At 33.5% G+C, this 24,280-nt stretch overlaps 1 protein-coding gene across 1 annotated transcript; it reads right to left on the reverse strand.

Moving 5' to 3' along the window:
• Positions 1–9,941: 9,941 nt before the first annotated feature.
• LOC115972605 (dehydration-responsive element-binding protein 3-like) lies at positions 9,942–11,607 on the reverse strand. The gene has a single exon (XM_031092936.1). The coding sequence runs from the start codon at positions 11,079–11,081 to the stop codon at positions 10,389–10,391; it is 693 nt and encodes a 230-aa protein (XP_030948796.1). The 5' UTR covers positions 11,082–11,607; the 3' UTR covers positions 9,942–10,388.
• Positions 11,608–24,280: the final 12,673 nt, after the last annotated feature.

A 24,280-nucleotide genomic window follows, 5' to 3' on the forward strand; every position in this document is an offset into this window, starting at 1 on the left:
ATAGCAACGTTTGATTTTGATGGTTGTTGGTAATAGTGGCGGTTCGAAACGCTACTATAGCCACTTTTTTAAGAAAAATATAAGGGCCTATAGCAGTTGTAAGGACTCAATTTGTAACGACCCAAAAATGATGTTGGGTTCGTACATTAAAAGGTCCAAACAATAAAATTTGTAGAGCGTGGGTTTGAAAGGCTAGGCCTTGGTCACCGGACGGTGGTTAGTCATGGTGTTCATACAAAATTGAACCATGTTCGCTCGAGGAGTCTTTTTCCTTGATACGGTCTGGGAGGCTCCAGTTTTTGGCCTTTTTTCCCAGCCCCCTTTCTGGACTGCTTACTTCTCCTTTTATAATAGTCTTTACCCCTCTTCCAACATCCACGTGTAGGTTCAACTTTCCAGGACTGAAACTTGTCCCATTAGTCCATACCCAAAGTGGTTGGGGGTGGTTGTAAAAGTTGAAAAGCATTGCTCTGTCTAGCACAGAGTATTTAATTACAGTAATGGCAGTCTTTCCTTTGTCCTTTGTCACCATATTGTCCAGGGCTCCTTTATCTATCAACGCGGACGTGTTCGGCTCTTCCCAAAACTGTTCCTATGCCGTTCTTGCCCTTTCTTTTAGGAGTGCCTTGGGGACGCCGAGGATAGAGTCATCCTCGGCCATGTCTCAAGGTTATTTAGACTTTCACTGTAGGTCCTCGGCTATATCCTTCCTTGGCTCGGGCCTTGGGCCCTAATGTAAAGTGGGCCAGGGTCACTAATCCTCTGGCCTTACAATAGCCCCTTAAAATCCTGCTGCCCGACCTCTTGGTCGGGGAGGAGGGTTTTGGTAATGTCGGGCCTATATCATGACTTGCCCAGTTTCGTCCTTCATTAATATCAGTGTCTTTTAGTTTACCTGGGAAACGCTCCCGATCATGAGACATTCCTTTAATTTTACTCACGTTGCGCCTCTGTCGTTTCAGTGTACGAGGCGCGTTTTTAATAAGTTCCTTTTACGAGGCGATGCCCATCCAACGGTTGTAGATGGCGTTGGGAGTTGAGTGAGAGTAATCTCGTTTGTAGCTTTTCTTGGAAATCTGTACAGATTAAATGTCACCAGACTTGCCTTTCGTATAAGAAGCAAGGCAGGAGGTTACTTCCTTTACGTACAGATCCTTCAATCTTTTCAAATTCCTAAACCTCCAGCTGCGTTCAAAGTTTTCATTACCAGTGCAATTCAAGCCTTAGTAAGTGATATGTTTGAGGCAAAAGTGGGGGTGAAGGGACCACACCCTCTCCAGAAGCACTGGGTCTCTTCGAAACTCAAGATGGCGCGGTCAGGGCAAGGGAGACGAAGATTCAAGACAACTCTCCCCTTTCGCAAGGCGGGGGAGAAGCCTCCTCTTCCTTCAGCCAAAATCCAAAACAGATATTGGTTGCACCAGATTTTTGGTGCGGCAGCAATGGGGTTTCTCATCGTCGGTACCATCCGCTCTCTCTCAAGCGCTGCTAATATGGTACCCGTGTGTTAAGAGTCAGAGCTGATGTGGGGATTGGGCATCCCCGCTTCCTCCTCTCCTTCTTCTCTGGTGCCTTCTTTTGCCTCCGCTTCTTCTTCTCTTCCATCACTAGGGACATCCTGGTGTTTCTACTTCTTCTTCTTCTGCCTCTTCCCCCCATCCGTCAAAAGGGGTCATCCTGACACGCCTAGTCACCACAAGAGCAGAATTTTGAAGGATTTATCGTTCCCTTGTATCTTTTTCATTTTTTGTTTTCTCTTTCTGCCTTTGTAATTAGCTTCTAGTATAGGCTTGCTTAAGCCCTTCATTGTATGTTGTACTATTTCTTGATATTAATAAAAGATGACTTTATCTTAGTCTAAACATTTTTTCTTTTCTGCAATAACTGCATTGTGAATGGATGTGCTATATATATTTTTCCTGAACGATACGTAGGGCCGAACCCCTTGTTAACAAAAAGCTATTATTTTGAACTTTACAGAGACTAACAGGCACAATAATGCTGACCTGAAAAAGGTTATACATATAAGACTAATCGAGATAACAGCTGAACGTTCCGTATTACGTATGAGGCGATCATCCGAGGATGGGTAACTCAAAATGAACTATTCGAGATGGTCACCATGTACTAGGGTGCTTTACCACGTTCCTAACAACATTCATGGCCTTGACCATTTTTGGCATCTGGTCCGAGGACCGAGGTATGACTGTACCGGGCCTAAATACTCGTTTATGTTAGTTTTCTTAGAGCTGGGGATCCGAGAACAGGACGGGATTTCCATTCCGTTTAAAACTTAGTCCATTTTCTAATGACTGATTTTCCCATAGGTTTAAGTCCAAGGACCATACAATACCTTGGTTCTGTCCAGAACTTAGATATTTTCTTTAAATAGTTGGTTTCCCCATAGGTTTGAGTCCGAGGACAATACAATACCTTGGTTCTGTCCAAAACTTAGATATTTTCTTTAAGTAGTTGGTTTCTCCAAAGGTTTGAGTCCGAGGACCATACAATACCTTGATTCTGTCCAAAACTTAGATATTTTCATTAAGTAGTTGGTTTCCCCATAAGTTTGAGTCCGAGGACCATACAATACATTGGTTCTGTCCAAAACTTCGATATTTTCATTAAGTAGTTGGTTTCCCCATAGGTTTGAGTCCGAGGACCATACAATACCTTGGTTCTGTCCAAAACTTAGATATTTTCTTTAAGTAGTTGGTTTTTCTAAAGGTTTGAGTCCGAGGACCATACAATACCTTGATTCTGTCCAAAACTTAGATATTTTCATTAAGTAGTTGGTTTCCCCAAAGGTTTAAGTCCGAGGATCATACAATACATTGGTTCTGTCCAAAACTTAGATATTTTCTTTAAGTAGTTGGTTTCCCCATAGGTTTGAGTCCGAGGACCATACAATACCTTGGTTCTGTCCAAAACTTAGATATTTTCTTTAAATAGTTGGTTTCCCCAAAGGTTTGAGTCCGAGGACTATACAATACCTTGGTTTTGTCCAAAACTTAGATATTTTCTTTAAGTAGTTGGTTTCCCCAAAGGTTTGAGTCCAAGGACCATACAAAACATTGGTTCTGTCCAAAACTTAGATACTTTCATTAAGTACTTGGTTTCCCCATAGGTTTGAGTCCGAGGACCATATAATACATTGGTTCTGTCCAAAACTTATATATTTTCTTTAAGTAGTTGGTTTCCCCATAGGTTTAAGTCCGAGGACCATACAATACATTGGTTCTGTCTAAACTTAGATATTTCCTTTAAGTAGTTGGTTTCTCCATAGGTTTGAATCCGAGGACCATACAATACCTTGGTTCTGTCCAAAACTTAGATATTTTCTTTAAGTAGTTGGTTTCCCCATAGGTTTGAGTCCGAGGACCATACAATACATTGGTTATGTCTAAAACTTAAATATTTTCTTTAAGTAGTTGGTTTCCCCATAGGTTTGAATCCGAGGACTATACAATACCTTGGTTCTATCCAAAACTTAGATACTTTCATTAAGTAGTTGGTTTCCCCATAGGTTTGAGTCCGAGGACCATACAATACATTGGTTATGTCTAAAACTTAAATATTTTCTTTAAGTAGTTGGTTTCCCCATAGGTTTGAGTCCGAGGATCATACAATACCTTGGTTCTGTCCAAAACTTAGATATTTTCTTTAAGTAGTTGGTTTCCCCAAAGGTTTGAGTCCGATGACCATACAATACCTTGGTTCTGTCCAAAACTTAGATACTTTCTTTAAGTAGTTGGTTTCACCATAGGTTTGAGTCCGAGGACCATACAATACCTTGGTTCTGTCCAAAACTTAGATATTTTCTTTAAGTAGTTGGTTTCCCTATAGGTTTGAGTCCGAGGAGATCATACAATACATTGGTTCTGTCCAAAACTTAGATATTTTCTTTAAGTAGTTGGTTTCCCCATAGGTTTGAGTCCGAGGACCATACAATACCTTGGTTCTGTCCAAAACTTAGATATATTCTTTAAGTAGTTGGTATCCCCATAGGTTTGAGTCCGATGACCATATAATACCTTGATTCTATCCAAAACTTAGATATTTTCTTTAAGTAGTTGGTTTCCCCAGAGGTTTGAATCCGAGAACTATACAATACCTTGGTTCTGTCCAAAACTTAGATACTTTCTTTAAGTAGTTGATTTCCCCATAGGTTTGAGTCCGAGGACCATACAATACCTTGGTTCTGTCCAAAACTTAAATATTTTCATTAAGTAGTTGGTTTCCCCATAGGTTTGAGTCCGAGGACCATATAATATCTTGGTTCTGTCCAAAACTTAGATATTTCTTTAAGTTTAGGGGGACCAGCCCCTCGGCAAAGGTGTGAGACGTTGATCTGATGCTAAAAGCCCCTAGAACTGCCCGTGCCACTGGTGCTTCGAAGCGCAGCCCCTAGTGGAACTTTATGTTAGGGCACAACGACGGGCCGTTGGAAGTGGTTGAGGGACTTTCTCGACCCACCGCCTATGCCAACGCACAAGCCTTCCCATAGACGATGCCAATTGTAAAGACTCAATTTGTAACGACCCAAAAATGATGTTGGGTTCGTACGTTAAAAGGCCCAAACAATAAAATTTGTAGAGCGTGGGCTTGAAAGGCTAGGCCTTGGTCACCGGACGGTGGTTAGTCAAGGTGTTCATACAAAATTAAACCATGTTCACTCGAGGAGTCTTTTTCCTCGATACGGTTTGGGAGGCTCCGGTTCTTGGCCTTTTTTCCCAGCCCCCTTTTTGGACTGCTTACTTCTCCTTTTATAATAGCCTTTACCCCTCTTCCAACATCCACGTGTAGGTTCAACTTTGCAGGGCTGATACTTGTCTTATCAGCCCATACCCAAAGTGGTTGGGGATGGTTGTAAAAGTTGAAAAGTATTGCTCTGTCTAGCGCAGAGTATTTAATTGCAGTAATGGCAGCCTTTCCTTTGTCCTTTGTCACCATATTGTCCAGGGCTCCTTTATCTATCAACGCGGACGTGTTCGGCTCTTTCCAAAATTGTTCCTATGCCGTTCTTGCCCTTTTTTTTAGGAGTGCCTTGGGGATGCCGATGATAGAGTCATCCTCGGCCATGTCTCAAGGCTATTTGGACTTTCACTGTAGGTCCTCGGCTCGGGCCTTGAGCCCTAATGTAAAGTGGGCCAGGGTCACTAATCCTCTGGCCCCACAGCAGTGTTTTAAAAACGTCACTATAAAGTATGGACTTGTAATAGTGTTTTTATAAAACGCTGTTATAGGTCTATAATTATGGTATAATAGTTATGTTTTGTGATGCCACTATAGAAAACAACACTATAGTCCAAAGGGACCTATAGTGGTATTTTTAAGACTTAAGAGTGGTGTTTTCCATTTGCCACTACAGCCATTGTTTTTTGTAGTGTATATTGAGGATTTTCATTTGAATTTCCTCCTTCCCTTCTTCCTGAGGCCAATCTCACCCATACAAAAAGGTTACAAAAATGTAAAAGAATTTAACAGATCAAAATCTATCTATAAACAAGGGAAAATCGACTAAAATAAAGAATGTCTAAAGTCATGTACAGATAAGAATGACAACATCAAAACCACTCTAATGGTAATAAAGTCTTTATCATGACCACACTAATTAGATCATTGATCATATCAAAACATTATTTCATTTTTTATTGATTTGTTGTCTTATACTCAATTTGGCTAATTCTTTTTAGCTTAAATGCTTAATATCATGAGGCAGGATTCCAAATATGGAAATATTTTGGGTAATCATTGAAGAATTATAATAAATATCTAATTGGTGTTAGGTATCAGATTCCAAATAGGTTGGGATGGACAGAGCAATAGTTGAGGGTCACTCTGAGTTAGTGGTGAAGGCTTTGATCAATGAGGAATCAGATTTGGCGTCTTATGGCTTACTGATTTTGAATGCTCGTATTTGTGATAGTTGTTATTCAAAATTTTCTTACTGTCATACTAAGGGAGACAGTAATAAAGTTGCTCATCATAGTTTGGCTAGATTAACAATTAATTTTTTAAATTATACAATATGGATGGAGGATGTTCTATCACAAATTTATTCTATTTTTCGGGTTGATTTAGCCATTTTACCTTAATAAAAGTAGATGTCTTTCTTTCTTAAAAAAAAAAAAAAAGAAAAGAAAAAAGATTCACATGCTTTTAGTTTTTTGAATATGCACTTTTTGTCTTTTGCTAGTTTATTTATCAACCACCAAAGGTGACATCTATGAGGATGATATGTAAAAGAAATTGCCATTTTGTCTCATTAATTAATGATAAAGGTTCTAGATTGAGAAAAAAAAAACTGGAGATAATAAAGGACCCCGGCCCCCTATATGATACTGATATTAATGAATGAAATTGATAGCTTAATGTATTAGATAATACACAAATCTGACATGGATTAGGGTGACAGATAGGGGTCTTTTATTAATTGTATCTCCTTTGCTGGAAGCGTACCATCCATGCATTTGCAGCTTTTTTATTGGCATAGATGAAAGTTTACTAGTATGTTGTTTAATGTCTAGATATAATTGTTTAAGGTACTGAAAATTTTGGTATGTTCTTGAGTAGAGTTTTACACGATTTTGTATAAAAATATTCATTATTTATATATTATGAAGAATAATTATGAATGAGTATCATACTATCATTACAGGAGACGTTAACTCCGTAACTACCAGCCAACGGAGGCTTGGCTTAGCTGGGTATGGTTCGTTCGCTCTGCCTAACACGCTCAGGTTCGATTCTCGCTACCAACAGGAGTCCGTTGGTGGGCATCACATCCCTAAGTATGTGTGCTTTGCCCGGAGGTTTAATATAACCATAAACACCCCCATTTTTTTGTCTAAGAAAAAAACTCCGTAACTACCATCCAAAACTCTCCATAATATATTCCTCCATTGTGGTTATATTTTCAACATTTGTGTGAGGTTTTTTTTTTTTTTTTTTTTTTTTAAGAAAAAAAAATTATTCACACTTGTAGCCTCAAAATATTTGCAAACGACTAAAAAGTCAAATTGGAAGAGTTTTTTTTTTTCTTTCTTTTTCTTTTTCTTTTCTTTTTTGGAATAAGTCAAAGAAAAATATAGTGATGAAGAAATGACGTTTTGGGCAATGTCAAAGTGTTTTTTTTTTTTTTTTGGGTAGAAAACAAAAAAGTTAGGATAAGAGGGTGGCAATGGAAAATTTTATGTCTTTAAGGAAACACGAAAAGAGATAGACACCAACACACTCCAAAAAAAAAAAAAAAAAATCTAGTATCTAATGATACCTCGTTAATCGTATTAAAATTCAATAAGTAAGAAACATGTATGTACAAAATAATTATATCAGCATTTCACTATTACTTTCGGGGGTGTTAGTGGGGTGGTTAATTTTGCGTACAAATCTCTTATTTATTGAATTTTGATATGAATAACGTGGTATCATTTTGTGTTTTTGTTTTTTTTAGATAGTTACAACTTACAATATGTTGCTAACTCCGTAACTTGAACATTTTCTCTCCTAAACTTCCAAACACTTTATACATAAAAATGTATTAATTCAGTTACAAAACTCTTGACTGGTATCATTTTATGTGAGTTTACATATTGTGAAAATTGTCGTCTTTGACAGTGCATCGATTGAGGAAAAAAATACATGCTACTCCAAATTTTTTTCGCAAAAGTATAAAAAGAATAAGAAATCATTCTCTACTTCGTTAATATTTGAATAATGCTATATAAGGATTTTTTTTTTTTTTTTAAAGTATAATTTCTGTTATGCCATAATCAGAATGTCTAAATCCTATACGATCTGGCCTAGATATAGGTTCCTCGTCATGCTACATGATAATAATATTAAATAATTGAAATAATAAAACGTTATCAACCATTGGTTTGGAATTTGGACTTGATTTGGTTGGTCAAATTGAAGTTTAAAGGTTACATTAATTGTCCACATTAAATTCATCTAATTAAAATATGAAAATGCAAACAATATATATAGAAAAAAAAATTTCATACTCTACCAACTTATAATGATTAAAAAAAAAAGAGATACAACGACTTTCAGGAAAATTTCAAAAAAAAAAAAAAATTCTTATAAGTGTTCAAAAATTTTCAAACACTCGTTTATTTTTACTGACAGAATGACAGGTGTAATATACTATCTCACACAACTTCAAATTAGTAAATGGGTAAACTTTTAGAACAATTTAACAATACTAAAAATGATTTTAGATTATTTTACGTCCACCATTTTAACGTCCACTTTTATGTTTTAGATTTATGCATGTATAAAATTGTAAATGCAAACAAATAGAATTTTTTTCCTTTCTAAAAATGAGCTCCAAGTCTCCAACAGTTTAGGTTTGATAATCTTCCTACTCTTAACCTTTTTTCATTTTTTTTTTTTTTTTTTGTTTAAATGCTTTCAAGTTTCAACATGCAAATAACGTGTTCTGCGTCATGCGTGACTAGATACAGTAAAAGCGCCACACTTGTCTAAAAACTAAAACTTTGCATAAAAAAACGAAGCATCAAATCATCAATTATATTTGCTCTCTTCTCAAAAAGAAGAAATGAATGGAGGACTTTGTTTCTAATAATTGAAAATTACTATTTGTTACAAATATGGAATCCTTTATTACCAGGAAAGCTGTACTCAAGTCTAGTCTCTTACCGCTTCGAAGCATATGCAAATTTATGTGGGTCTGTGATCACTTTATACACAAGTGCTAATTAATGGTGTCATCCACCCCTAAATTATTCAGCAAATTCTTCTTGAGAGGTCAAACATTTAAATCAAAGCAGGGTCCCTCCAAGATATGATTATTTATGATTGTGCTTTTAAAAATCCATGGTCGTTTTGTTTTGTGTTCCATTTCGCAACAAAAAAAGATGATGGCTTCGATTTCCTTTGTCATTATAAAATTCTTGCAAAGACTTAAATTGAACACACTTTTCACCCATATCACAGTACAGAAGGAAAATTCCTGACACTTGTTACATCTTTTTTTGAGTAAATTTATTGTCAGGCCCTCTATCATCATTAGAAAAAGAGTAATGCCAAGCTTTCAACAACATAATTATTTAAGAGAGAGAGAGTTTTTCCTCGGTCTATGGCTATAGAAAGGTCGTGTGGCTTGCCTACTGTACTGTAATTTGTCTCTTGTCCACCATAAGAAAAAAATTGAAAACAATATCAATGGTCCATCATAGATGGACACTATTCGTCTTATTAATCCTTAACAGAGAAATGGTCCAAATTATAGCTTGCTATATGTCAGCCCTGTTCAACAAGATGCAAGAGATAGCATAAAGAAATGGTCAAATGGGGGGCAAAAACAAGTAAAAGATAGACACTTGGTGGTACCCCATTGGGAAAATTTAAGTGTCACTTCAGAATCCCAGCTCACAATGTTTCACCCATCTGTCATCTTCTGCCAATTAAAGCTAAATTCTGCATTACCCAAGCGGTACGGTCCCCTCTCTCCCTACTTTGAGTAGAATTACACATGAAACCAAATCCTGCACATTCAAAACCATCAGAATTGAAGTCCATGAGTGAAAGGGGTAGGGGAATAGCTAGGGACCATTCTTGAGCTGAACCTAGGCTATTTGGCACAGCATTTGTTGACGTTTTTTATGTTTGCGATTGCTCATAAGACTGGTAGGTTAGTATCACTTAATTATGAAAAGAACTAAAAGTGTTTGGTACGTGATTAAAAAACACGTATTTTTAATTTTTAAATAATATTATATATATTTTTACATATTTTTTTATTTATAATTAGTAAAATAATATCAGAAACAATATCGGACGGCTCTCAAATCTCCATCTCAATTTGTTGTCAAAATTGAATATTATAAATATATATTTGTGATTGCTTTTTCATTTTAACTTAATTCAATAATGAAAAGCACAATACGAAGGTGAAAGATAACAAGTTAACAACATGGTAAATTTCACTTTTTTTTTTTTTTTTTACCAGATTTTTCATAGAATTTCGTTTACGTTTTTGATACAAAACCATGGACAAGATTATATATCTTAGACGAGACTTTGAACCTTTTTGGGAGTTCGAGCTACATTATTATACTAGAGAAAGAAGCTTTGATTTGCTAACACTTTACACCAATCAAGCCAAGCAAATTATTGACATTTTCTGATTTTCCTTTTTCCCAATCCTAACACCGTACAGTTAGCTAGATAAAGAGAAGATTAGTATTAATCACAGAAAATACAGAGACACACACATAAAACCCACGCGGAGACATAGACAAAGAGAGGTTTTAGACCCTTGAGAGAAAAAGAAGAAGGGTTTTAAACCAAAAGAAAAAAAGAAAAAAGATTAGATAAGACACTCACATTCACATCCACAAATGACAAAAGCAGAGCAATTAACATTCCCACAATAAACCTTCAAAGCTATTTAGCATCACATTAGTCTCTGCTCCAAAATTCTCCATATTAGTCTGAAACCATGGCGGCGAGTACATCCCCCACCCATCAACCGAGTCAACAAACACAAATTCCTTACTAAAATCCTGCTCTGACTCATAACTCGTCCCCAAACTCGGCAACTCAACAATCTGACTCAACTCCTCTGACTCCTTAGACAAGTCCATCGCTGAAACCAACGTAGACAATGAAGCCGAAGGAGCTAAAGAATCAAAATTGCTCATCTGGGCTGCTTTGGCTGCCGCGGCTTGAACATCACGTGGGGCTAGTGAAGCAGGGCGTGGCAGAGAGTCAGCGAGCTCTGGGAAATTGAGAATGGCAGAGTTACCTTTGATGCTAAGAGCAGCAACGTCGTGAGCTCTAGCGGCCATTTCTGGAGTTGGGAAAGTTCCGAGCCATATGCGTGATTTCTTGCGTGGCTCGCGGATTTCAGACACCCATTTGCCCCAGTTTCTCATGCGGACTCCACGGTACACTGTGTGTTTTCCTGAGTCACGCTCGTGAATATTACGCTTGGTTTTTTTTGGGTTTTGTTGTTGTTGTTGTTGTTGTTGAGGTGAGGATGGGGATGATGGGTTTGAGTTTGAAGTGCTTTCTGTTTCTGAGTATTGTTGGAGTTCATTCATGCTCATTTTTATTCACTTATTGGTCAAACAGTTACTTGTTATTGTTTGGAAGTGAAAGAGAGAATAAAAAGACAATGAGGAGGACTAGTTTCAGTTTGGATTGTATACAAAGATTGAAAAGATCAATGAAGTGGGTTTAATATGCAAAGATAAAGGAATTGAATTGATGAGAGGAAAAGAGGGTTATATAAGCTGAGAAAGGGAATGCACCTTGTGATTGATCATTAAGGCCCTTTTTTCCATCATTTCCCAATGAGTCACACAACACTTATAAGGTTTGAGAGAGAGAAAGAGAGAGAGAAGAGGTTTGCAAAAGAAATGGGACACCCTGCTAGGCCAGTAGACCCTATGGAAGAAGAATGGGGTCCCCTCTCTCTGGTACCACGCAACCCCATTAATTTTCAACTTTTTGATCTTTTCTACTTTCACCTATGTTGCACTGTTCATTTATCCCTTATCTTCTTAATCTTATGATCTCATCTTCTTCTCTATTTACCAACCCCATACACCCACGCAGATCACCATTTTGCCCTTTTCATTTTCATATATATATATATATATATATATATATCTTTATCACAAGTTTAATCAAGTTGGGATTATCAAAAAAAAAAGTTTTATCAAGTTGGTTGGTGCGGATTCGGTTACACATACACTCCATTTTCTTTATAATTTGAGGTAGCAACCTAAGAGGTTTACACTTCCCACTTATGTATTATTTTATTGAGATCTCTTTGTTATGATTGATATTTTTGAGGTCCTAGAAACTATTGTTAGTGTATAATTAGCAATGCGACAGTAATTTTCACACACGTTCTTATGTAAATCATCTGTACAAATCTTTATCACAAGTTTGATCAAGTTGGGATTATCAAAAAAAAAAAGTTTGATCAAGTTGGTTGGTGCGAAATCGGATACACATACACTCTCCATTTTCTTTATAATTTGAGGTAGCAACCTAGGAGGTCTACCCTTGCCACTTTCGTATTATTTTATTGAGATGTCTTTGTTATGATTGATATTTTTGAGGTCCTGGAAACTATTGTTAGTGTATAATTAACAATGCGACAGTAATTTTCACACACGTTCTTATGTAAATCATTTGTACAAATCACGGCTTTCATTTTTTAAATGTAAAAAACTTAAAATAATGTAGACATCGGATGTAAAATCATGAACATTATATATACTGTGCGTACATTATAATATTTTTCCTTAACACTATCATCTTTTATCTTTTCGCTAAAAGTCAACAATATGACATTGTTCAAAAACAGGAGGCCCATATTCATTTGGTCCGGACTCAAACCAAAACAGCTTTTGAGATTTCACCATGGACCCAATTCATCAACCGAAAAATCATTGCGATTAATACAATCAATCGCTCGCAAAAAAAACTTTTCCAGTTATTCATTGCACCAAGCTTCTACAGTTCTGCTAACTGTTTTTCTTTAATGATATCCCACAATGCGTCCTATATATTCAATACAACAAAGAGAAACTACAGTAGTTTATCTCATTTATTGGAGAAGTGCCGTCAGAAACAAGTTTCTACTTGAAGCATCTTGTTTTTCTAGCAAGCTACTTCTAAAAATAGTCATGGCACTTACAAATATGACTTAAGGTACTATGCCATATATTTAGCACAAATAATGAAACGAAAAAGGTATTATGGCGTATTATTAAACTTGGTTTATGTTGCCTCCTCTCTTTTTCTTTTTTCTTTTTAATTTTTTTTTAATTTTTTAAGATAGTTTTTAACATATGGCGGCCATTACTGATAATAGTTCTTTATCATCAGATCAAGATATCAATTGATTTTTGGTGTAAGCGAGAATTGAACTTCAAATCTCTTATTCAACTATCAGAAACTTTACTAATAAAATAAATTATCAAGACCTATAAATTTATTTGTCTCATTGAATGAACAAGACCTTTAAATTAACCTGTTTGTCCAAAATGTTTTCTTATCGGAATCAATAAGTTATTGTACAAAAAAGACCATATCCCTACAAATTCTTTTTGGCCTCGTGTAACAAAAGTGAAAGGATACAAAATATAAATTGACTTAATTATGTTGTAACCATGAAAAACAAAGGCAGTTTGAAGCACTGAAAAATATGAAACAGATGCCTATATCAACATGTAGTTTCAACTTTCAACACATATATAAAGGCTTGTAGAATTTCCACAGACATAGACCTGAATTCATTAAGAGGACAACAAAGATAGGGTGTTGATATGAACTTATCCTTTTCCGCACTCTTTTATCTTTATTCTTTACCTTGCTCCACGGAAAATGTCCCAAAATTCTTTTTCAGTAGAGTACTAAAAGATAAAGACATTATAGGTGCAAAAATATCAGAAGCTTCATCAAGCACTTGGAAGTCTTGAAAACAGAATGATGGTTTATTGGGTCGTGCTAATGAGTGTCCTTAGGATAATGGTTAACAATCTATTTTATGAAAGTTTTGACACTATTTTTATGGATAATAGAAAAAGTTGTCAAAATATTAATTGTTTTTTTTTCTTTTTTCATAAAAATTTTATTTAAATAAGTTGTTAACCATTGCTCTAAAAGCATCCTTGAGCATTTTTCTTTTTTTGTAAACCTTATTTTTCTTTTTTCTTGGGGGTGCACAGTGCATACCACATAATTGTTGTAGGGGCCTATAAGAATGGACTGATTGTCTAATACAGAGCCTTCTAGACTGGTAGTAGTTGCATTGATCTCCTTACTTACATCTGTGCCACCAAACATGAGTCGATCCACACCCTACCTGGGTCCCAACCACATTACAACTATGTCGCACCCAAGGTCCATCTGTGGCACTCAATTTGTGGTCACCCACGATTACACAGTGGCTTAATCAAAATTCATAATAAATGAACTTACCCTACGTGTTAATTGTTATAGATGATATGCCGTAAAAAAGAAAAAAAAAAAATTATTAAGCAGTTTCCATCATAGACATACGGTCCTTATCATTGTAAGACTTTATGAATCGTACATATTATGAATAGTACATTTTATTGTTGTAAATGCATAAAATCTGTCATTGTGAATGCCCGGCCAAACGATAAATACAAGAGCTTCATAAAATGTGTTATAATTATTTAGCCATGCCATCGTATCTGTATGGATTTGAATTTTGAATTTCACAACGACTCTCTAAAAAATCTTCTGTTTAAAAAATATATATATGATGTGACTTTAATTGGATGATCAATGATGTAAATACATTGGATTTTATAGAGAATCTATATAGCATTTAGATCCTATGCATATTGTACTCATTCAATTGAAATAGTACAGGACAAAAACCAAAAAAACTTGAAATAGGACTGCATGCGTTTTGGAGAGCGACTAGAACAGTATTTATGTTATGATAATCATGGAATTGATTTTATGATTCATGAGTACGGCTTGATATGTGATTACTAGATTACCTAACCTGAAATTAGGTTAGAGATAATATTATTTAGATAAAAGTCTCACGCAATCAGTCAAATGTCTAGGCAACTTATAGGTAACTTTCTTGGCTTCCTAGGGCGGCCTCAATAATTATGTTGGGAATAAACATATGAGTAATACCTCACATTAAATAATGATTAGAATGTGTGAGTAATATAACATAATTGAATTCAAATTCATAAACTTAAGTTTTGGTTCAAGGAATGAGTGAGTATGACTTATTCATGACCTAAATAGAGGTCTGGAAGCTCATAGATAGCCAAAGACTTACATGTGAGGGAAAGATTGTTATTGAAGTCTCACATTCACATTGAATAATAATGATAAGAGTAAGTGATTAATATAACATATTTGGGTTCAAACTTATAGGGTTAAGTTTTGGGTCAAGGAATGAGTGAGTAGGATTTGATCATGGCTTAAATAGAGGTCTAAAAACCCATAGATAGTTAAAGACTCACACATAAGCAAAAGATTGTTATTAAAGTCTCACATTGAATAATTAATATAACATAATTGGGCCTAAGTCATAGACTTAAACTTTTGGGTCAAGTGATATTCCTATACAAATATATATTATATTAACTACTTAATTAGAGTCTCTCCAATATGCTCTTGCCGCCAACGACTCACTTTCTTACCTAGCCAAAATAAAATTACTAAACAATACTTACTTTCCTGGCTTCCTAGGCGGCTTCAATACTTACTTTCTTACTCAACCTAAAAAACAATAAACAATACTTAATTTTCTTGGCTTCCTAGCTAAGGCGGCCTCAATGATCATGTTTTAAATTCTATGTCCCAGTAAATAGTATCATATATCCTCTTACATCCTCATTTTGCATATGGTATATACTTCTAGAAAGTGATGATTGTACCTTCACACATGAGCTGTTAATGAAAAACTGTGTTTGGTCCCATATTCAATTATCAGTCGCCACGGTTAAAATTTGTGAATCCAAGCGCCTCTAGCTATCATACAAACAAATGAATGATAGGGAACTTAAATCCACGGCCACACTTTTTGATTTTCCAAATCGTTCCGTGGCTTCAATGCCTCGACCACCTGGGTCATACCATATGATATCGAATCAAATATAGATGGTAGAAACAAGCCAAGCTTGATAGGCTGATATTGTTATCACCATCTCCAAATTTAGGGTTGGTTTGGTTTGTGTTGAGGTTGTGTATTCATTTTCTATTTTCATTTTCTGTACTCAAATCTTGTACTTTTTTTTTTTTTTCCATCTATTTTTTTTATATTATTTTCTGCTTTGTCTTTCTCTTCACTTTTTTTTTATTTTTTTTTTATGATAACCACCAACAAAGAGAGAGAGAGAGAGAGAGAGAGAGAGAGAGTTCTTTGACGTGACAAGTCAGTGATAGTGGGACTCACAAATTTGATTTTTTTACGAAAATACCACTATATTCATTTTCAAGAAAATAAAAACACCAAAAATGTATTCAAATCTTTTTTTTATTATACTAAAAATGAAAACTGAATACAAATACAAAGCCAAACAAATTTCTTAGTGATGGGTCCCACAAAAAAAAAAAACTGAAAATGAATACAAAACACACCATTTTTTGCTCAAACCAAACAGGCCCTCAAGATCTTTAATTTGATATTTCTCACCACCTCCAACATTTGATACGAAGATATTCAGTTCTAGGGGCCAAAATTGGGTTTTACCCCTTTCAGCCAAACTTTCCAGTAAAACGCCACTTGTCTGAAACTATTTAGGGATATGCCCTTGTTTTGAAACTCAATTTTTAGAAAATTGAGTTTCTTGAAAAAATTTGCATAGAACTCGAGTTCCATGCAATTTTTTTTTTTTTTTTTTTTAAAGTTTGATTACTCGTAACTCAATTTTCGGCAAATCGAGTTTTTCATTGAAAACTCGATTTTTAGAAAATCGAGTTTAAAACAGGGGTATATCCCTAAATAGTTTTAGATATGGAGCATTTTGCTGGAAAGTTTGGCTGAAAGAGGTATATCCCCATTTTGGCCCAGTTCTAGGATATGCGCACGTACAGAGGCAGTGACATATATGGTGAAATTATTTGCCGATGATCGAGCTAGCACTTGTATCATGCATGTTTTAATACAAGATACACCAATAATATTGTACTATGATATATTCCCTACTCGAATGTACGGTCATGTAATTTTGGTGGTATACATGAAGATCAAGATGAAGATTTGAGAGCATCTCACCTAAAATTCTGTTACTATTAGCTAGATTGCATTGGAAAAAGAGTAGTACTACAAACACACATTATTTTATAATATTTTTACAAAATATTGATATGATCAACCTCTTATTGGTTTTCATCTAGGCCCATTATTAATATCATTTTTTTATTACCAATAATCACCTACCACATCAGCACTTTGTAAAATATTTTATAAAATATTTTATATCTCTAGCATTATTCCTTGACAAATTGAGTTTCACTTAGACTTGGGAGAAAATTGGCCTCTGCCCTTTTTAAAAAAACAATCCAGCGTTTTGCCCCCTTTCCCAAACTAATTAGGGAAATGCCCCTCTTTTGAAACTCGACTTTCTAAAAATCGAGTTATAACAAAATGAAAATTTAAAAAAAAAAAAAAAAAAAAATTGGAGCTCTATAGTGGCATTTTAAGGAGCTAGAGACGTTTTAAGACCTTATAGCGGCGTTTTGGAACTCGAGGTCCATAAACTCGAGTTCCGTGCACTTTTTTTTTTTTTTTTTAAATTATAATTGCCCCATACCTATAGTGACTTTTTAAAGACCCTATAGTGGCGTTTTGAAACTTGATTTTTGGACAATTGAGTTATAACAAGGGCATTTCCCTAATCAGTTTGGGAAAGGGGGCAAAATGCTTGATTTTTTTTTTTTCTTTTTTTGAAAGGGGCATTTGCCCATTTTCTCCCTTAAACTTGACTATAAACACAACAACACTTGCCCTATCGAGCTTCGAGATTACTGAAATTCAGGCCCGCCCTTGATCGACTACTTATGCCTTGGCTTTTGTATTCTACGCATGCAAAATATATAAGGTAACACTTAAGTCAACCTAAGTAGATATTAGAGAGGGAGATTGATTCGTTTATTTGTTGTGGGCCTAAGGTTTTGTGTCAAGTAAATCTCTTCATCACCAACTACATTAATGAATCTAAACTCTAAAGTGCAATATTGGTTATGTACATTGTTTAATGCAATCAGAATCCAAGTATAATTGGCTAACTAATTGAATTGACATAAAAAATTGGTAAAATCAACCTACCGGGCTCTAAATTTCCTAACAATGAATAATTTATATATCTATATATATAATAATCGGTAAAGCTGAGAGAGAATTCAATTAGATTTCAAATTAGAATTCAATTAAAATCTAATTTTACGCCACATGTCATATCTAATCTAAGTTTTTAAATTGAGTTAATTCAATGTAAAAATTAAATTTCAATTAGAATTTAATTTTGCGACATGTGTCCCATCTAATCTAATTTTTTTTAATTTTTGTACAAAATAAATTAATTTAGTGTAAAAAACAAGGAGCCCAATATAAGTAAACCATAAAAAACATAATTTTTGAATGATTATATATTTATGAGCCATTTTTTTTTTTTTTGGATACTAAAATTGAAAACTGAATACAAATAAAAACACCAAATATTTTTAAAGAAAATAAAAACACCAAAAATGTATTCAATATTTGTATTCAAATCTAATTTTTTTTGGATACTAAAATTGAAAATTGAATACAAATACAAAGCCAAAGGAATTTCTTAGTGATGGGTCCCACAAAAAAAAACTGAAAATGAATACAAAACACACCATTTTTTGCTCAAACCAAACAGGCCCTCAAGATCTTTAATTTGATATTTCTCACCACCTCCAACATTTGATAGGAAGATATTCAGTTCTAGGGGCCAAAATTGGGTTTTATCCCTTTCAGCCAAACTTTCCAGTAAAATGCTACTTGTCTGAAACTATTTAGAAATATGCCCCTATTTTGAAACTCGATTTACCAAAAATTGAGTTTCTTGAAAAAATTTGCATGGAGCTCAAGTTCCATGTAGTTTTTTTTTTTTTTTTTAATATTAAGTTTGATTGCTCATAACTCAATTTTCGGCGAATCGAGTTTTTCATTGACACTTGATTTTTAGAAAATCAAGTATAAAACAGGGGCATATCCATAAATAGTTTTAGACAATGGGGCATTTTGTTGAAAAGTTTGGCTGAAAGGGGTATATCCCCATTTTGGCCCAGCTTAGGATATGCACACGTACGGAGGCAGTGACATATATGGTGAAATTATTTGCCAGTGATCAAGCTAGCACTTGTATCATGCATGTTTTAATACAAGATACACCAATAATATTGTACTATGATATATTCCCTACTCGAATGTAGGGTCATTTAATTTTGGTGGTATACATGAAGATCAAGACAAAGATTTAAAAGCATCTTACTGAAAATTCTGTTACTATTAGCTAGATTGCATTGGAAAAAGAGTAGTACTACAAACACACATTATTTTATAACATTTTTACAAAGTATTGATATGGTTAACCTCTTATTGATTTTCATCTAGGCCCATCATTAATATCATTTTTTTTATTACCAATAAATCACCCACCACATCAGCACTTTGTAAAATATTTTATAAAATAGTTTATATCTCTAGCATTATTCCTTCACAAATTGAGTTTCACTTAAACTTGGGAGAAAATTGGCCTTTGCCCTTTTTAAAAAAACAATTCAGAGTTTTGCCCCATTTCCCAAACTAATTAAGGAAATGCCCCTCTTTTGAAACTCGACTTTTTAAAAATCGAGTTTCAGTTTAAAACTCGATTTTTGGACAATCGAGTTATAACAAACTAAAAAAAAAAAAAAAAAACTTCTGAAGCCCTATAGTGGCTTTTTAAAGAGCCCTATAGTGACGTTTTAAAACCCTATGCAATTTTTTTTTTTTTTTTTAAGTATCATCACCCCATACCTATAGTGACGTTTTAAGGACCCTATAGTGGCGTTTTGAAACTCGATTTTTGGACAATCGAGTTATAACAAGGGCATTTCTCTAATTAGTTTGGGAAATGGGACAAAATACTATTTTTTTTTTTTTTTTAAAGGGGCATTTGCCCATTTTCTCCCTTAAACTTGACTATAAACACGACAACACTTGACCTATCGAGCTTCGAGATTACTGAAATTCAGGCCCGCCCTTGATCGACTACTTATGCCTTGGCTTTTGTATACTACGCATGCAAAATATATAAGGTAACACTTAAGTCAACCATAGCAAATATTAGAGAGGGAGATTGATTTGTTTATTTGCAATGTCGGCTGAATAGTGGAGCAAGAGAGGCAGTTGCCTAAGGCCCCAAGTAAAAAAAAAGGCCCCCAAATTTTAACCAATAGGGTTATTTATAATCAATAAATAAAATAATATTTTTTTACCAAATGAAAAACAAATAAGAAATATAGAAAAATGCAATTTCCACAATATTTTTTACAACACTTTTACAATTATGCTAAGTAGCAGGTTGTTACAACCTATTATTGATGGCAAAAAAATAATTATAGTGATATTTTCAAAGAAAAAAAAAAGCAACTTAAAACCTATGGTTTGTTGTAAAAATATATTGTGAATGTTGTACTTCTAAAAAAAATAAGAATAATAATAAGAGTTTAGTTACCAAACTTTTACTAGTTCTCATTTAAGTCTACCACTAACACCACTCTTTTACTTACTATTATCAATCTACCATATTAATAAGTATGAAAAATTTTGTCAAAATTTTTCTGTTTATAAAATTTCTATAAAAAGAAAAAAGAAAAAAATCTACATAGTTTATGTTAATTAGTAGTAATTTTGCATCTAAAACAAGATAATCAATTTTCGCCTTAGGCCCCCAAATATATCAAGCCGCCCCTGTTTATTTGTTGTGGGCCTAAGGTTTTGTGTCAAGTAAATCTCTTCATCACCAACTACATTAATGAATCTAAACTCTAAAGTGCAATATTGGTTATGTACATTGTTTAATGCAATCAGAATCCAGAGTATGATTGGCTAACTAATTGAATTGACATAAAAAATTGGTAAAATCAACCTACCAGGTTCTAAATTTCCTAACAATGAATAATCTATATATCTATATATAATAATAATAAGTAAAGCTAAGAGAAAATTCAATTAGATTTCAAATTAGAATTCAATTAAAAGTCTAATTTTATGCCACATTTCCTATCTAATCTAAGTTTTGGACAATCGAGTTATAACAAACTAAAAATAAAAAAAAAAATCAAATCAAATCAAATAAAAAAACTTCTGGAGCCCTATAGTGGCTTTTTAAGGAACCATATAGTGACGTTTTAAAACCCTATAGTGGTGTTTTGGAACTCGAGTTCATCCATGCAAATTTTTTTTTTTTTTTTTTTTTAAAGTGTCATCACCCATACCTATAGTGATGTTTTAAGGACTCTATAGTGGTGTTTTGAAACTTGATTTTTGGACAATCGAGTTATAATAAGGGCATTTCCCTAATTAGTTTGGGAAATGGGACAAAATGCTAATTTTTTTTTTTTTTTTGGAAAGGGGCATTTGCCCATTTTCTCCCTTAAACTTGACTATAAACACGACAGCACTTGACCTATCGAGCTTCGAGATTACTGAAATTCAGGCCCGCCCTTGATCGACTACTTATGCCTTCGCTTTTGTATACTACGCATGCAAAATATATAAGGTAACACTTAAGTCAACCTTAGCAGATATTAGAGAGGGAGATTGATTCGTTTATTTGTTGTGGGCCTAAGGTTTTGTGTCAAGTAAATCTCTTCATCACCAACTACATTAATGAATCTAAACTCTAAAGTGCAATATTGGTTATGTACATTGTTTAATGCAATCAGAATCCAGAGTATGATTGGCTAACTAATTGAATTGACATAAAAAATTGGTAAAATCAACCTACCGGGTTCTAAATTTCCTAACAATGAATAATCTATATATCTATATATATAATAATAAGTAAAGCTAAGAGAAAATTCAATTAGATTTCAAATTAGAATTCAATTAAAAGTTTAATTTTACACCACGTTTCTTATCTAATCTAAGTTTTTAAATTGAGTTAATTCAATGTAAAAATTAAATTTCAAATAGAATTTAATTTTGTGACATGTGTCCTATCTTATCTAATTTTTTTAATTTTTGTACAAAATAAATTAATTTAGTGTAAAGAACGAGGAGCCCAATATAAGTAAACCATAAAATAAAATAAAATAAAATAAACATAATTTTTGAATGATTATATATTTATAAGCCTTTTTTTTTTTTTTTGTAGAACTAAAAACAATTCAAGTTAATAAGTCATCTATATATATATATATATATATTAATAGGTAATGCTGATAGAAAATCTAATTAGATTTCAAATTAAAATTCAATTAGAGTCTAATTTTGCGCCACGTGTTCCATCTAATCAAAAATTTTAAATTTTTGTACCAAGTTAATTAGTTTAGTGAAAAAATTGGATTTTATTTAGAGTTTAATTTTACGGTACGTGTCCCATCTAATCAAATTTTTTTAATTTTTGTGCCAAATGAGTTAATTTAGAGTAGAAAACGAGGAGTCCAATATAAATGAATAATAAAAAACATAATCATATATTTAACACTATATATAAAATTAGAGGAAGAGAGAGTTTGAATGATTTTATATTTATGAGCCTTTTTTTATAACTAAAAACAGTTTAAATTTATAAGTCATCTATAACCTATATATATATATATATATAGGTAAAATTTAGAGAAAATCCAATTAGATTCTACAATTGAAGTCCAATTTTGTGCCATGTTTCTTAAATTATTTATTTTTAGAGAGAGTTTTATTTCTTAATTTTGGAATCAAATATGAGGTCATATCATAAATATTCATTCAAGTGAGTTATTGTGTACAAAAACCAAATAATCTAGAATTAATGAACATAAAATTTTTAAAAAATATATACAATTTACATTTTCTACCTAATAACATTCTTACAAGACTTTTTAAAGAGTAAAAAAAAAAAAAAAATGACTATCAATAATATTTAAATTATATATGTAAGAATTATACTATGCATATTAATGTGTATCTTTTAAGTATATCCATGCATATGCATGGAGTTACAAGCTAGTTGTGTATAAATTTTATTGAGGCAAACAATGTAACAAATAAAACCTTAATCAGGCCAATTTAATTACATTTTAGGGCATAATTCCTTTGAGGGAAAAAAGAAGAGAAGAAAGCTAAAAATAGATTTTGTGTATTTGGACATAGGATTTTGTTGAAAACTTATTAATTAATCTGCTAAAATATTAGTTGAAATATAGTAGTATTAATTAGAAAAAGGGTTTTACTAATGTATGTCTTAAGGTATACATTAATTATCCATTCTAGAAAAAAAAATTATGTGAAAATAAAAAAGTAATTTACTTATTTTACAGTTTTTTCAATTTTTAATAAATTAAAAAAAAAAAATAGATGATTGGTGCATGCCCTAACTAGATCAAAAATAAATAAATTTAAAAAAAAATTGTGCCTACACAAATAAAGTAAGAACCATGAAAACCCAAGACAACAGTCGGTACCCATTAGTTACTTCCTAGGATTATCTAGAAGAAGTCAGGAAAATCATTTAGCAGCCTTGGTCTGGTTTTGATTTTTCCCACAAGTACCTCAGACACAGATTGTTTTATGAGCCTTTTTGGGCTGATGCACATTCGGCAATCGGCATATAGGGTTGCTTGGCACAGTCGAAATTCACTGTTAAAAGAATAACCGAATCAAGACATAATGATAAACCTGGAAACCACAAAGCTGAAGTAACTGCATGACAGACACTGAGAATTCTCAAAGTAAACAAGGGTACCTTCGCTGAGTGTTTCATCTTTATCTTTATGTTTATCTTAAGCTTTTAGATGTAATAAATATAAATATAATGTCACATAAGTAGGACAAAATATACTATAAGTTAGGCATTATACCAATTCCAAACCATTTTCCAGTCAAAGAAGTATGAAACAGATATTGCATCAATCTCAATTTTCTAAAAAACAACTGTCAAATTTTGTGTGTATCCAACATTTTCTGTACCCACTATAAATCTAATCCATAAAATATTAAAGTTACATTATTAAGCACAACCTGGAACTGTCCTATCTAGCTAGTGTCCCTACAAGTTGAAAGCTATTGACACAATACCATTCCCATGTACTAATTTAAGAGTTTACTTCTTTTCTTCCCCACCCCCCGAGACCTTTGCTTTCATTCAACAAAACCACGTGTAAGACATTTGTTACATATTGCATTAAATGCTTACAACATATGAATCTTCGAAATCTTCAAACTTGGTTGGATTTGCATATAAACGGGACTGGGCTGAAGTGGAAGGCAACTGTTGCGGCTTCATATGCTTATTTATGAGTCACATGGATTGCCCATACTTGAAAGAAATATTAATTAAGGTTCTACAAAATTTAATTCCATGCAAATCAGTGTGGGATCTGAATACCGGATCGGATAGTTCTTTTAGCTTTCATAATCATCACAGTGAATGAATATGTTAAGACTCTTTCATTCACAAAATAAGTAAATTCACTGTACAGTATTCGTGTGTGTGTGTGTGTGTGTGTGTGTGTGTGTGTGTTGTCAGTTGTTGGGACGTACAAAGATCCATAAAAGCCCATTCATGGAGCTCAA

The sequence above is a fragment of the Quercus lobata genome, chromosome 12, assembly GCF_001633185.2.
Source record: "Quercus lobata isolate SW786 chromosome 12, ValleyOak3.0 Primary Assembly, whole genome shotgun sequence".
Lineage (NCBI taxonomy): Eukaryota > Viridiplantae > Streptophyta > Magnoliopsida > Fagales > Fagaceae > Quercus > Quercus lobata.

Excerpts from the sequence above, each read along its gene's own strand:
- LOC115972605 (XM_031092936.1), bottom strand. The coding sequence starts at position 11,081 with ATGAGCATGAATGAACTCCAACAATACTCAGAAACAGAAAGCACTTCA.